Genomic DNA, 15,503 nt, shown 5'->3' with positions numbered 1-15,503 from the left:
TACCATGAGAAGTGCTTGGGTTTCCTACCCCCAACAGACACTGAGTGACCGCAAAAAACAGTTAACCATCCCACTTTGTTTACAGTAAACATCTCACTTCTGTGCATGCAGCTTGACACATTCATAAAACATGTGTCCAGCACACACTGGGGCTGGGCTGAGTGACAGGAGGATGCAGAAACCATGAACAAGAAACCTTCCTCTCCATTCCCATCCCTGCTCCCAAGCCACAAGCATCACCCAGTCTTTGAACACCCCTCCAAGCCTCATTGCTGGGGGCAGTGTTTCTGCCTGCCCCAGCCACAATCCTGACTTCCCCGCTGGGCCCTGCAGTTGGGTCTCCCTTCTGAGTGGCTGCAGGGGAGAAATGAGCTGCTCTTCCCACGGAGTTACTCACCAGCTACAAGCTCCTACTGAAGCCAATACATAAATATCACCATTATTTGCAGAACAGAAACCTCTTCCCAGGAGGTGAGCTACATAAACGCCCGAGACCCTTGGTTCTCTCAGCATAAAGGGCTGCCTGTCCTTGCAGGGGCAGCTGCTTGTTCCCCACCTCAGCTGAGGGAAACTGAGGCACAGAAGAAGGAAGAGTCACTGTGTGACTGCTCCTGGACTGCTGCCATAAACAACAGCTACTAGGGCTGCTCCAGCTAGGGAAATCTAAGAAGGTTTGAATGCTAGTGCCTTGGATGCCATTGGAAGAAAAAAAAACGATGTTCAGATGTGAATGAGAGAGGATTAGCTGAACAGGGCAGGCTGAGAGCAGCCAGGGAGAAAGACTGAAACCATCAGTGTGCTCCCCATGTCCCAGGTGCTGCACAGCCTGGTAGAAGGAAGGACCTTTGCACCAGTTCACCTGCTCCCAACACCAGCAGACTGTTTGCAGTAGGCACCCAGGTGTGGCTATTGCTGTGAGCTCCAATCCTATTCCCAACACTAACAGCCTGAGATCATCACGTGCCTGTGAAAATCTGCCCATGTTTCACAGCTGTCCCTGCTCTGTCACGTTCACTGCCCAACACCAGGAGCAGGTTGCCTGAGAGCATCAAGCCTGTAGGAGCAGAACACACACACATTACCCCTCCACGTTCACACTGTCCATCCTATCTGGTTACCCTGGAAGGGTTAATCCAAGGGTTTACAGCATTGCTGCTACTCAGTGTGGCACAGCCAACTAAGCCAGGGCTGGAACAAACTTGTTCTATTACCTTTGTGCAGGCAGAAGGCAGCGAGGAGGTTGTGTGGTGCTTGGCAGCACATCCCCAGGGTCTTGCAGCGCCGGTGCAGGTGGGAAAAGGTGTCCTGCAGTCAGGGGCAGAAGGTGGATGAAAGCCATGGGGTCTGCAGCCCCACTGGAGAGTCCTCTCCAGAGAGAGACGTGCAGGGAGATGTGAGGGGAGCCAGGAATCTGCTGGACAAACTCAGGAGTTGGACAGGGCAGCTGGGAACAGAGAGGAGCTGTGCTTCTGCCCTTTTTGTGCAGGTTTGCTGTTGCCGGGGAGAGGTTTTAGGCTGTCATCCAGCCAATTCACACCAGAGAGACAAGCACTTGAATTAGTTGCATTATCTGTGCCCAGCTAAAGTGGACAAAGGATTAAAGTGTGCTGAGCACCACCACCGTGATTTGCATCTCAGAGCCCCTTCCCACGGGCCCCCTCTGCTCCCAGCCTTTTTTTTTTTCCCCCCTTGCATTTCTGGCTGTGAGCCAGGAAGCATAAGAGCCCTGTTTACAGAAATGATGCCTAGGTTAATATTGCAAAAGACTTCATCAAAGCTTTTAGTCGCTCCTGGAGCAGAAGTGTCTGACCGAGGGCCACGAGCTGCAGCACTGCCCTTCGATGGACCAGCTCTGCTCTCAGCCTGAGGTATGGAACTAACTCTTCTGCCACCATGGCACATTTGAAATAATGAGCAAATAATCAAACTATAATTCCTCTTTTAAGCTGCACACAAAACCTAAACGAAGCTGTTGTTTTAGGGGAAAACCACTACTTGAGTGCTGAATAAACACTGCGTTCGCAGTGACCTTATGGGCACTTTTTTTCCTGAGCTCATCCAGCTGCCAGAGATTATTATTTTATGCGTGTTTATTCATGTGGAGAGGATGGGGAATGCTATTTCTATATGTTTTGTGCTGCCAATCTCAGAGAAATCTCTCTGGGATCTCTCAGAAGCTCCAGGTCTCGACAGAGGTAAAGCAAAACTCTATCTGCCATCACTGGATCTGAATTAATTAATGGCTTTATAAATGATTTTTCACCACTAGCACTTTGGAGGTAGCTGCAGGTTTCCTGCTGCCACATGCAACCTATATATGTTTCTATTTTTCTTGGCATTTGCAGCATTTCCTCCTCAGCAAGGAGACAGAGTGACCTTAGCAATTGCCAGCAAGGGGACTCCGTGTGATGAAAGCAGGTGAAAGGGAAAATAAGGGCGGAACTAGGTAAAGCCAATTCATACCTCAGAGGAGGTGTGGTCCTGTCCTCTACCTGGCTGTGGTCACAGTCTTGTGAAATATAAAAGGAGAAGGCAGTTGTTTCTTAGGCAATCTGGTGCCAGAATCCTGTAGTGAGAAGGAAGGGAGGTGCTGGTAGATATGCAGGGCGAGAAGTCTGGAGTGTCAGTTGGAAAAGGTGTGGGATGTGCCAGTGCCTCTGAGCCTCGGGAACACCATCAGCTCTTCCCTGCAGGCCTCTTTGCTGGGCTGAGGGTTGCATGGTAGCTGCACTCCCTTCCCCAGCAGGCTGGCTTAGAGGAGAAAGGAGCTATCATGGCCCAAGGAGGAGCAGCAGGACGCGGCGCTGCCAAGGCCCAGGACCAGGGATGGGCATGGATGGTCCTGCTGGCTGCAGTGGTGCTGCAGGGGCTGACATTGGGCTTCCCCTGCTGCATTGGTGTCTTCTTCAAGGACCTCCAGCACGAGTTCCAGGCCAGCAACAGCGAGACGTCGTGGTTCCCATCCATCATGGTGGCTGTGCTGCACGGAGGAGGTAAGTGACAGCCACAGGGGATGTTCTCCACCACCTCCTGCTGCTGTGCTGCTGATGGGGGATGCCACGAGGACACTTTGGGCCTTTCGTTGTGGTGGGCAGTGGAAGGGACTGGGAGGAGGAGCAGCCTGGCTGGTCAGCAGTGCACAGCATCTGCCAGTCACTTGGATCCCACAGTCCAGAGCTAAGTGCCTGCAGATACCATGCTCCCTTTTGTCACTCTCAGAGTCAACCAAGACCCTTGGTCAAAGAAGGTGAAGCCTTTATCTCAGCCCAGCTTTTCCAGACGAGCAAGAACTTAGCTATTTCCCACAGCAGCTCTTTGAACAAGCCAGCAGACAGTGCTGGAGCTTGGCTGCCTTCTTGGTTCATCTTCTGTCCACGAGAGCACATCTCCTTCCAAGAGTCACATGACAACTGTGTTCTTTGTGGCTGCAAAGATGCCAAAAGCCAAACTCCTCCAAGCTGCCAGCTGAGGCAGAGCCTTAAAAGCAGCTCCTTGGGCGGTGGCACAGAACTCACACCCACACAGGCATCAGGGTGGACGTGAGCAGAGCTGGATCAGTGCAAAATGCAGGTCAGGCAGCACCTTCGGCGTGGGGAGTGGAAGGAGAGTTGTGCTTTGTGGATAGTGGAGTGAATCACTGGGTTTTTCCCCCCTCCAAGAAAATATAGGAGCTGCACAGGACAGCAGTCCCAGATCCCACACATAGACTGGGGATTCTCCTCTATTTCTGCAGCTTGAGGACTTCCCAAGGAGCTATCCCTGTTTCATTGTTCCCTCCACATGCAACTCCTGTGTTTGTTAGAAAAGCAGACAGCCCAAACCCCACCAGGCAAAAGAAGCAAAGTACCCAGTGCTGTCCATGCACCTGAGCTGCTCCCTGAGTTCATCCCTGCTCCCTCCCAGTGCTGGTGAAAGGTGACACTACATTATAAGGAAAAGAAAAAAGCAGAGTCCTGAGTCATGACGTGAAGGCTGTGGCACGTTCAGTTCACAGGACTTGGCTGACAGCCACCTGACATGGGACAGAGAAATTGCACCTTAGCAGAAATTACTGGGTCCAGAATATCAAGGTGCAGATGGAAAGAGACCTTGGGGTAAGCAGCAAGGGAAGAATCATCGCTGAGAGTCAGCAGAAATAGAGCAGTGTCCTTGGGGCTTCGAATTTGAAACTGCTGCTGAGCATTCCCTGTGCTCCTGCTGTGGTTAGTGGGAAGGATCCAACTGGGACCTGATTCCTCTGGGAAATAGTCTCAGAAGCAGCTCAGTCCCAACACATCCAGGAAGGACAACTCTGGCAGCATCCACAAGAAAGTAGAAATTATCCTATCATTTCAATGAGGTAATTGTTGTGTGGGAGGCTGGAACCACAGTAAAAGGTAATATAGAGAGAGTCAAGATATAGATCCAGAAGTTATAAATTGGACAAGGAAAGAATAGCCTCATGTTAATGATACTCACTAACAATATTTGTCAGGGCAGTTGTTCTTTGCTTGCCAGTGACGTCTCCTGTTACTGCACAGAGGAGCTCGTTCCTGTCCCCAGTAGCACGAGGCAGGAGTAACACAACCATAAACCAGGAAGGCAAAACCCAACAGAATAAACAGAGAACAAATCTTCCCTCTCAGGCCAAGCACATGTAGCTTTTGCTGCAACTTCTGACCTCCTTTGCAGTGGGCCAAGCTCCATGTGGTTCAGGTTCTGCCGTTACATCCATCACCTCAACATTTAAACCTTTCCCAGCATTGCACTCTGCTGACTCCAGTGGCTCTTAGAGGTGATTCTCCTTTCTTCACCCTTATTCTTTTTAATTCAGATGAACTGAAGGAGGAAAAAAGGTTGTTTGTTGTAATCATTGCTAAGGAGAAAGGGCAATGGGCAGAGCAGCCTGTTCTTGGAGAGGTCAGTGCAGGGAGAAGGTTCCATGCAGGAGAGTTGGTTATAGCTCCACAGAGCTCTGGAAGGAAACAGGGAAGGGCACAGTGCAAACAATAGCTCATAACTCAGCCAAACATATCTCATTACCTGTGCTATGTTCCTAGGCAAAAGCCATGAACAATTATTTTCTTATAAGGTCATTGGAGACACCTCAGGACCCTACATCTCCCTCCAAAAGGGGATTTCAAACCTTTACAGGTTCCTGCTCCTGGATATCCACACACACAGAACTCTCTGGACTCACTGATACAAATGCAGCACTTCTGTTAATCTTATTTTTGCAAAGGAAAGCACAAAAGCCCCTGGAAAGTAAGAAATGTTGGAAACCTAGAAAACAACTTACCAGAAACAGATAAGGACAAACCCTTATGGTTTTTTAGAACCAATCCCATTATTTTGGAGTGTTCAATTGATGTCTTCTGGCTCTTTGGGTTGGTTAAACAGCAGTACTATCTTTGATGTCGGAGAAATAATCCTGTCACATTTGCTGGACACTTTTTCAAAGGCCAGTGGAGTGTGAAGTGAAAATCTCCCAAGCAGATCAACATACAGACAGCTGCACTCCTGATTTTAATAATGTTCCACTGTTCACTTGACTGTGTGGATTTTATTTCAAACCAGACATTGATTTAGGTCACAAATATGCCACAGGTTATTTTCCCAGCACTGACTGACTCCTAATTCTGCAGCTAACAGTCATTTTGCATTTGCTTATATAACCTTGAGTGTTCAGAATGGGGGGAAAAAAATTAATAAACCCTGGAAACCCTTGAGGAACCTCGAAGGAGCAGGAAAAGAGACTCCACTTCCAAATCCTTTCCTGCCAGAGGGTGCAGCACTGATGGGCTGCAGGTCTGAACTAGTCCCTACCCCAAAATGAAGGATGCTAAATGTCATTGACAAACAGGTGATTTGCCACAACCTCATGGAATTCATCACAAGTTCATTTCCAAGGGTTTTAATGAAAACCCATCACATCCCACTTGATGGCCAAAATCCCACAGATCTCAGGTCCCCTCAGCTAACAGGTTGACTAAGCACTTGGGAAAAACAGGGAATATATTCTCTCTTCCTGGCTCTCCCACTACATTAGCAGTTTGGACAACTCTCAGGGTTGCTAGATTAAATCACTTGATTGCTGCAGCAATCCAGCAGGTACAAAATATTTCCTTCCTCCCTAACTGCTTCCCTTTTCCTTCTCTGCTTGCAGGGCCCCTCTGCAGCATCCTGGTGAAACGCTTTGGCTGCAGGTTTGCTGTGATGCTGGGTGGGCTGCTCAGTGGGCTGGGCATGGTGTCCAGTTCCTTCTGCCAGTCCATCAGCCAGCTCTACCTGACAGCTGGGCTCATCACTGGTACGTACCAAAGGGAAAACCCAGCTGCTGTGCTCAGCTGGGAGATGGGAATGGGCAGAGCCCCAACTAAGTGCTCATGTTTTTCCATTCATCTGTGAAATAAAACTCCACAGCCTTGCAGGAATCCTACAGCCACTAGACTTGTCCTTCTCACCCCTTTAGCTCACACCTCACCCACTAAAGCTCACTGGAAAATGTTTCTCTCTGGAAAAAAAGCTACAGGACTCCAGAGGGCAAAATGGAAAGCAAAGATGTCTGTTCCTTTTAGGAGCTCCTCAGCCTTTCACTCTTGGAACAAAATGTGTTGGGATAATGTCCTTCCCAGGCTCCCTGGACTTGTATTTCACCACTCCCAATGTGGGGAAATGTGGAGACATCTTTTTCTAACAAAAGACTCTGTTGGTTTTGAACAGAAGTAACAGATGGGAACTCCTCCTTTCCAAATATTTCTCCTGTGTAACTGACATTCGTCTCTTAGTTTCTAATAACACAGAGATATTAATTCCTTACTCTGGGACCAATCCTGATGGGACTTACAAGCTAAGCTGTGGCCACTGCATAGAGAGAAAAACAGGCAACTCCCTGAGGCCTGATAAAAGTGTCAGGAAAGCAGCACTGCTTGTTGCACATGGTATAGACCCCAAGTTTTTTTGTACAATTCCATCACAACTTCAGGAATGGCCGCATGACCAGACAAATGTCAGCTTAGATCAGTGTATTTACTATACCCAAGGACACAAGTAGTTTAATTCATGCACAACATCCTTCTCCATCCCTGGTGTGAGGTTTCTGATTGTCAACCCCAGGGGGCTGTGCAGCCTGGCAGGGGAGGAGATGCTTCAGTGCCAGGTGGAGTCACATGCTGCATTTGGGCTCTTCCCACCCTTTAAGACAATTCTGTCACTGACTCTTTGATTCTTACCTTCAGGTCTGGGATCCTGTTTCAGCTTCCAGGCAGGAGTGACTGTGCTGGGCTACTACTTTGTGCAGTGGCGAACGCTGGCCAACGCCGTGGCCTCCACCGGCGTCTCGCTCGGCTTCACGCTCTGGCCACTGCTTTCTCAGTACCTGCTGGATGAGATGGGCTGGAGAAACACCTTCCTTATCTTTGGAGGAATACTCCTGAACGGTTGTGTTTGTGGAGCCATCATGAGACCCATTCAGCTTGCACCAAGGTCACCTCCACAGTCACCCAAACCTGGAGAGGAGCCAGGGAGCAGAGCAGAAGATGCACAACTGTCCAACGGAGCATCTCCTGCCCAGTCTGTGCTCCAGCAGCACCCCAGGAGGACAGCATGCCTGAAGGTGCTGCAGAAGTACCTGGCCTTTGACATCCTCTGTCAAAACAAAGGCTACAGGATTTACACTATTGGAGTGACCTGGATGATGATGGGGTTTGCATTACCCCATGTCTACCTGGTGCCTTATGCCATCCACAACGGGGTGGAGGAGCACAGGGCAGCTCTGCTCATCTCCGTGATTGGGTTCATCAACATCTTCATACGGCCCCTGACAGGGCTGCTCTCAGGACACAGTGTGTTCACAGGGAGAAGGATCTACCTGTTCAGCCTGGCTGTGCTCCTCTATGGGCTCAGCAACTTCATCTGTGTCATTTCAGCAGAGTTCACTGGGCTCATCATCTACTGCGTCATCCTCAGCATAGCCATGAGCGGCGTCGGGGCACTCACCTTCCAGGTGCTGATGGATGTGGTGGAGATGGAAAGGTTCTCCAGTGCTCTGGGGCTCTTCACCATCCTGGAGAGTATCACCCTCCTCATTGGGCCTCCTCTCACAGGTGAGGGAAGATATGAAAGCAGCTGGGGGAAAGCTGGTGGTGGTTTAGGCACTGGTGATGAGGTTTGGGAGCATAAAAAGAGAGGAATAAGGAGTTTCCAAGCTCACACAGGCAGGAGAGTTATGCAAAGGGAGAAATAAAGAAGAGGGGTTGGAAAGGAACAATCAGCCCCGTCTGTCAGCTGAAGGAGAGTCATTTCTGCAGCTGCAGCAGCTGCAGACAGTGAAAAGATTGCTCACTGGCTGAGCAGTTTGATAGGTATGGGAGCAATGAGATCTATTTTCCAGTGAGTGGTAAGGAGCAGACAGGAATTACTGCAGTAGGATCTTGCTGTCTATGAACTCTTCCACTGCTTTGCCAGTTTCCATTGTTCTGTCCATGAAGTCTCAAGGAATTGTGAACATCCCATTAAACAAATTAACTGTGATCAGAATTATTACCAGTCCTACATTATTCAAAAGCCTTACAGTAAAAGCTGCAGTTCACTCTTCCTTCCAAGCTCTGGAGTGTATTAACTTTTCTCTGGAGACACAAGAGGAGCTACTTATGACCCTCAATGCAATAAATTATTCACAGATTTCACAGTTCACTCCAAATGCCACTAAATGACCTGTCCAAGACACACCAACTCCTGCAGAAAAGCAGCAAACTGAAAAGACTATCAAACAAATGTCAAGCTGAGCATGAATCCTCAGTTCAGGCTTTAGTTCTCTTCTCCAGACAATGAACTGTGGCAATTCAGCAGGCAAATAGTGTCTCTTCCAACAATGTGATGGTAACATGCATCACATTTCATGGTGTTCCCTGGCATTAGCATGTCACTCACTGTTCTCCAGAGGAAAAAAAAAAAGGTCGTTTCTTAGACATTTCTGACAGGAGTGGCAGATGGGCAAAAAGCACAGTAAAAGCAGTGCCATTTCTGTTCTGTTCTGCCCTAAAAACTGCTACAGAAAAGGGCACCAGGAAAAGAAACATCACTAATCTTTACTGTAAGATACAAACAAATAAACATCCTACCAGTATTTCCACCTGAATAAGCAGACTACAGAAAGCATCATGTATTTGACCTGAGTATCTCCTTTCATCTCCAGCATTAGTGTTAAATTACTCATTTGATATATCAACACTTCTAAATGGTTTGTATTGAGGTCACTTAATGTTAGGCATAATCTTGCTGTGAATTTCCTTCTCCCTAATTACATGCTGCTGGAGGCACACGTTCAGTTTAGACTTAATATGTACATTTTTGAGCTATTTCTCTATGTATTTGTTCTATTTTCTGCCCTGGGGTGTAACAGGATCACTCATTTCTAAATCCAGTGAGTGGCAGTGGCACAAGGTTCTCTGCTGAGTAAGCTAAAAGAATCAGCAGGTTGGGCAAAAGTTACAATTTCCTTTCCCTCCTGATTCCTCTCTGTACTGAAAAATGCTTTATACAGAAGCAGAAACATCACCTGAGTGATGACTACAAAAAACAAAACCTAACCTAAAAATGACCCCTAGAATCTAGAGAAGAGAAATGCTCACCAGGAAATGCTCATCTTTTGTACATGGCAGTTTGCTGAATGATTTAGGTTGAACACTCAGGTAAATTTATGCCTTTGGAGTTCATCTTCCCTTTGGCTAATCTGTGGCTTCTATTTCAGGTCTCCTGGTGGACATAACCAGTGATTTCCACTATGTCTTCTACAACTCCAGCTTCTTCCTGATATCAGCTGCATTATTCATGGGGCTCAGTTTCTGTGCTCTGGAAAAGAAAAACAAACTGAGAGAGGCTTCCAAAGTACCTTTGGATAATCCCTCCAGATCTCAGTACAATGAAACACCAACTGAACCACTGGCTGGAAGTCAATCCCTTCTGGCAGTTGAGTACATCACCAGCATATGAAAATAAAGAAGGAAAACACAGAGCAACACAATGATGTGTCTGTGAAAGCTACACATGGCCCAGCACTGATGGCAGATGAAAAAAAACCAGTCTGCTTTCCACAACTGTCATCTTCCTTCTGCACTTCCACTCCATGGGGCCGTGTCAGACTCCGAGAGAGCAATCCAGACCGTGAGCTGAGCCCAGACCCAGCGCCAGCCAAAGAGATGGAGAGATCTGTGCTCTCCTAAAGCAAACCATGGGATCACAGCCATGGTGTCCAGTGCCAGGAGACAAAAAGCTGTGTCAGTTCAGTTGGGTTGAGCCACCACCTTGGAGAAGTCCCTGGAATTTCACAGGCACTTTTCAGCTGGAAGCACAGAACACATATCACTGGCTGTGCACAAGGGCAGTTCTTTCACAGAGTATTGTTGGCTCATCTGAACATGGAATTTTGGTGCACAAGTTCCCTGGCTGAGGTGGCAAGGCAAACTCTCTCCACAGGATGTGTCATTATTTGCCTCATATCTAAATATCACACGAAAGCAGCTGCATGAGCTGCAAAACCAAGTCTCCAGTAAGATCAATTCTTTTCTCCTATGAGGTATCTCCATGAGTTCTTCATGCCAAGGAATTTTCAAAGCCTCAAAGATTCAATTCCAGAACATCAAAAAGAAAAACACCCCAAACCTTGCAGTGCCTGCTTTGTATAACTACTGATATCTCAAGTGCTGCTTGACATAGCATGAAAGAGGATTGTGTAAATACACTTCAGCAATAACTAGAATCCTTTTTTGGGGGTTGAGTGGAGGCAGCAAAGGTGTTACTATACCTAAGTGTATGCATCCTTTTATTGTACCAAATTCAAAGCAACTGCAGTTCCCCCTTGTGGAAATGAATTCAGCTCTTTAGTCTCTCAAACTACATTTCACCATAGAGAAATTCTCATAGAGAACTCTGTACTAACATAACTCACATTTCTTACAAGCACAAGCAGAACTGACAAAGAAATCTGTGGAGAAAAATACACTGAGAAAGTCAGTATTGCTGACTTTCCTATCCATACAGCCTCGACTGTAAGTGGCTTTTCCTGCCACACTCCTGGGAGTTAGGGCCTGTCACTGCTCAGCAATAGCTGCAGCAGCCTCAGCATCAGCTCAAGGTGCAAACTGTTCATATTCTGTGTTATTTCCCATCCAACAGGAGCAGACAATAGCTCCTCAAGCACTGTGGATGAGAATTACTCAACACATTAGAATCATTAGAAAGATGGAAATATAAAATGGGAGTGAAAAGGAAGAAGTAACAGCTCTCAACTCCAGTGCAGTGCAAACCTTGAGACCTGTTCTACCAAACTCCAGTGCGGCGCAAACCTTGAGACCTGTCACCAAACTCAGCTGCAGTGCTTATCTAAGAACTGTTATATCAAATTCCTAGTGGCAAACCACAGTTGTCATTAGAGCTGTGAACTCCACACACAAAACAAACAAACCAAAGCCTCACTCTAGATAAAACCACTGGAAAATTGACTCCAAGGTCTTCAGAGACCACAATGGCCCCACAGCTGGAGGGATCAGCCCTTCAGCAGGTTTCCAGCTCCCACAGCTCAGTATCTTCTCCAGCACTGCCCTAGGATTACAGAACCAGTAGACTTTGCATTTCCTGATCAAACCTATACTTAAATGATTAGTGGGAGATACACATATCTAATCTCTCATCACAAGGGTTTATTAACTTGTGCAATGCTTACAGGGTCCATAACCACGAAGTAAACAGGGACTGGTGCTTCTCAGCTCACCAAAACAGACTGATATACAATCCCAGGAATGATGGGGTTTTCTCCCTCTCAAAAACAAAAGCAATGAAAAGGGATAGAGTCCCAAACCTCTTCTAGCTATTGCAAATAAACAGCTAAGCAGCTGAACAAATTCCCATTTCTTCTCTGTGTGAGTCTTGAATTTCAAATTCTGTTCACCTTTCTACATTCCCTGTCTGTTTTCTTGGGGTTATATTGTCCCAAATCCTCCCACTGCTACAAATGTCCTGGGCAAAACAGGCAAGATATGGTGTAAGCTACAATCCATCAAAACTGATAACAAGAAACAGAGGTTAGTTGAAGGAGCAGTGGCTGCATCTCCTGCATGGAGGCAACAGCTCTACCTGCAGTGCTTTAGCCCTGGTTGACTCATGAGCAAGGAAATAAAGTCTCTGCTTGCCTGGAAGGTACAAGGGAGGGCAATAAAACAGATCCTCACTGACTGAAGCTGCCACAGAGATCAACTCCTCCTACAGCACAGCACTGAGATCTGTTTCGACTATTTCTTGGCTGCACACAGCAGTGCAAGATCATTTAGGATGGGAAGTTAGAAGAGTGCTTTCTAGAACTGCTCCCCTCCTACCTCTCTTTCCAACCTGAACTCCAAGCTGCCTTGAGCAGGAGCTTGGTAAAGGATAATGGAAGGGATTTGGCATCCTCAACATGCTACAGGGTAATAAATATCCTCCCTCAGAGACAACCTACAGGAGCAACAACACTCAGCCGGTAAGAATCTTGAGGCCCAAAAGAAGCCAGAAAAGTTCCTTTTGTTAGTTTAAAACCACCCTTCAATGCAAGGCAACCACAGCTCCCTGAAGCAGCTCTTTTAGCACCTGCAAACAGGAAAATAAGCCTGACTTTAATTAGGGGCAAACACTAACACCTCAGCCAGGTTATAAACCTCTGACCACCAGCAGAGCAACAAAAAACCCCACCATAATTAAATGTTCCTCACTCTTCTAGTCCCTTCTTACCCCTCCCTGCTCCCTTTATCACTCCAAAGCATCCTTACCCCTGCAAGGTAAGCACTTGGGCAAGAAGCACTTTTCTTCACTGGAATGGAACATTCACCAGGAAGTTCACACTGAAATATTGCAAGATCATGTCCTTAAAAGCCTTAGGAATTTTTCCAACTTAATGCTTGAAAAGTTTGATGTTTTTACTTAATATCAATGCTATTTATTAATATTTAATATTATTAAAACCCAAATAAAATTCACAGTAAGTTTGCACATGCTAAAACAGCTCAGAAGTGCAAAATCACTTAATTGCAGAGCTTGACTTGCTGTTTGCAGACCTGGCTAGTGGCTGTAAGAAAAGAAACAACTGCTAGAAATGAAAATTCCCTGAATTCTGGCTGTGGTGTGCTATCCATGTCACCAGAGCAGCCCCTGGAGCTGTGACCCCCAGGCTTATGCTAACTGCTCTGGCAAACAGCAAGTGCTTGGAGCATTCAGGTGATTAAACTGTACAGCCAATACTGGGCAAGCAAATGCAGCACTTAGAAACACAAGTAATTGCATTTCTCCTCTTCAAACAGAGTTTTTCACCCCTTATTAGCCAACCCCAGCACTGCTCAGTGCGCATTGACTAACTGCCCTGTGTTTGCTTTCTCTGCTGCTGCTTTCTCTCATTACTCACTTTGTGTCTGATGACAGATGTAGCTTTAAAGTCAACACTCACCAGGGATAAAGGCACAGATTGAAAGAGATTTGTTATTACAGTGGCAAAACATTCCTAGTGCAGCACCTTTGCTGTTCGTTTTCATATACATACACAAATATACATATAGATAGATACAGATATACATATAGACATATAGATAAGTATATACCAACTTGAAACCAGCAGTGAGGGGAAAGACTTGGGAGTGACAGTGGATGAGATGCTCACCATGAGCTGCAGTGTGAGCTCAGCCCAGAAACCAATGGAGTCCTGGGCTGCATCCCAAGGAGTGTGGGCAACAGGGCTAAAGAGGTGAATTTTCCCCTCTACTCTGCTCTGGTGAGACCCACCTGAAATACTGCACACAGTTCTGGTGTCCTCAACATCAGAAGGACATGGAACTGTTGGAGCAAGTCCAGAGGAGACCACAAAATTGCTAAGAGGACTGGAGCACCTCCCCTATGCAGACAGGCTGAGGGAGTTGAGGCTGTTCAGCCTGGAAAAGAAAAGACTGTGTGGAGACCTCACAGCAACTTTTCAATATCTGAAGGGTCTACAAAGAGCCAGAGAGGGACTCTTCATTAGGAACTGCAGTGATAGGACAAGGGATAATGGGTTCACACTGAAGAAAGGAAAGTCTAGGTTGGATATAAGAAAAAAGTTTTTCCCTGTGGGGGTGGTGAGACACTGGCACAGGTTGCCCAGGGAGGCTGTGGCTGCCTCAACCCTGGCAGTGATCAAAACCAGGTTGGATAAAGCCTTGAGCAACCTGATCCAGTGAGGAGGTGTCCCTGCCCAGGGCAGGGGGTTGGGACTGGATAATCTCTAAGCTCCATTCCAACCCCTAAATTCTATCATTCTATGAACTTCAGCTGAATTATGCTGGAAAAATGCAGTTGTTAGCACAAGCCTGGCTTAAACTTTTGTATCAGGTACAAACCGATCCCTTCCCTGCTCTCTGTCTCCTCACACCATTACAATGTTAAAGGATTTAGCATTACTGCATTCAGTGCAGGTTCTCTGCTTAACCTTCTATTTGATGTGCTCATGAGCAGAGAAGTTAATGCCCTCAGCTGTGTGGCAGGAGAGGTTATCAGCCCAGCACACTTGTCACCAGTGCCATGTATTCGTTGGATCAGCCCATGTTCAATTTGCTGTATATGAAAATCAATTGCCTTTGAGATAACACAGAAGACAACATGTACTTACAGCCCGTTCCCTACCTTATCCACAGAAGAACCTCTGTGCCTGAAATTGCTTCCATAAAAGCAGCACACATTTCTGCAGGGTCCACCTCCCCCTCCATTTATGACGTTTATTAACCTTTTACCTTATTTCCACGACATGGAGCACAACTGATCCCCCTTGCAGCACGTACAGCCCCAGTGGCTCCACTGACCTGTGCTAGTTCATAACGAGGGAACTGCTCTGCTCTGTGCCCACACCATTACACAGCCAAACTGGAATCACTCGCTGCTCTTTTAACTCACTCCTTGGCTTCGTTTTGGTTTTTTCCCCAGGTGATTTATCTTACCATACATGTACTGTGCCTGTTTTCACCTTTTCCCTCAGCCTCTAATCCTTCTATCTTTGACAAAAGGCTGAAAACCCTGTACTCATCATCCCTCTCCAACCTGTGAGTCATCACTCTCTATTTAAACTGACCCTGAGCAGGAAAACATATACACGTGAAAATCCTTTAAGCAACTAGTGAGTGAGGAAAAATCAGCTCCTTCCCAGAGCAAAGCATCTAAGCACCAAAGCTTTGCTACATAACAGAAGTCAAACCCCTGGACACAAGCTCATTTATTTGAAGGATTCATTTACTTATATATTATGCAATAATAGACATAACAGGTTATACTATTACATAATTATTAACATACAAGGTGTTTATATAGTACGTAATAAAATATAGCCTATGTTATAGATAATGAACACGAGTCTTTATTATATTAATTTTAGATAATGTATATTTAGACATTATATATATATGTTATAAATATATAAACTTGGTGCTATACAGTCCCTGGGGGAAGGGGAAGAAGAAGATGAGGAGGAAGGAGAGGAA

General features: G+C 46.5%; 1 protein-coding gene across 1 annotated transcript; it reads left to right on the top strand.

Annotated features, from left to right (window-relative positions):
- The first annotated feature begins 2,773 nt into the window (after window positions 1–2,773).
- SLC16A5 (solute carrier family 16 (monocarboxylate transporter), member 5) lies at window positions 2,774–9,972 on the top strand. Its single transcript, XM_009070047.1, has 4 exons — window positions 2,774–2,993; window positions 6,146–6,289; window positions 7,218–8,084; window positions 9,731–9,972. The coding sequence occupies exons 1-4, from the start codon at window positions 2,774–2,776 to the stop codon at window positions 9,970–9,972; spliced, it is 1,473 nt and encodes a 490-aa protein (XP_009068295.1).
- The last annotated feature ends 5,531 nt before the right edge of the window (window positions 9,973–15,503 follow it).

Source organism: Acanthisitta chloris, unplaced genomic scaffold (assembly GCF_000695815.1).
Source record: "Acanthisitta chloris isolate BGI_N310 unplaced genomic scaffold, ASM69581v1 scaffold43050, whole genome shotgun sequence".
In the NCBI taxonomy this organism is placed as follows: Eukaryota; Metazoa; Chordata; class Aves; order Passeriformes; family Acanthisittidae; genus Acanthisitta; species Acanthisitta chloris.
Note: the sequence above shows the minus strand (reverse complement) of the source record. Positions and strands in the feature narration are given on the sequence as shown.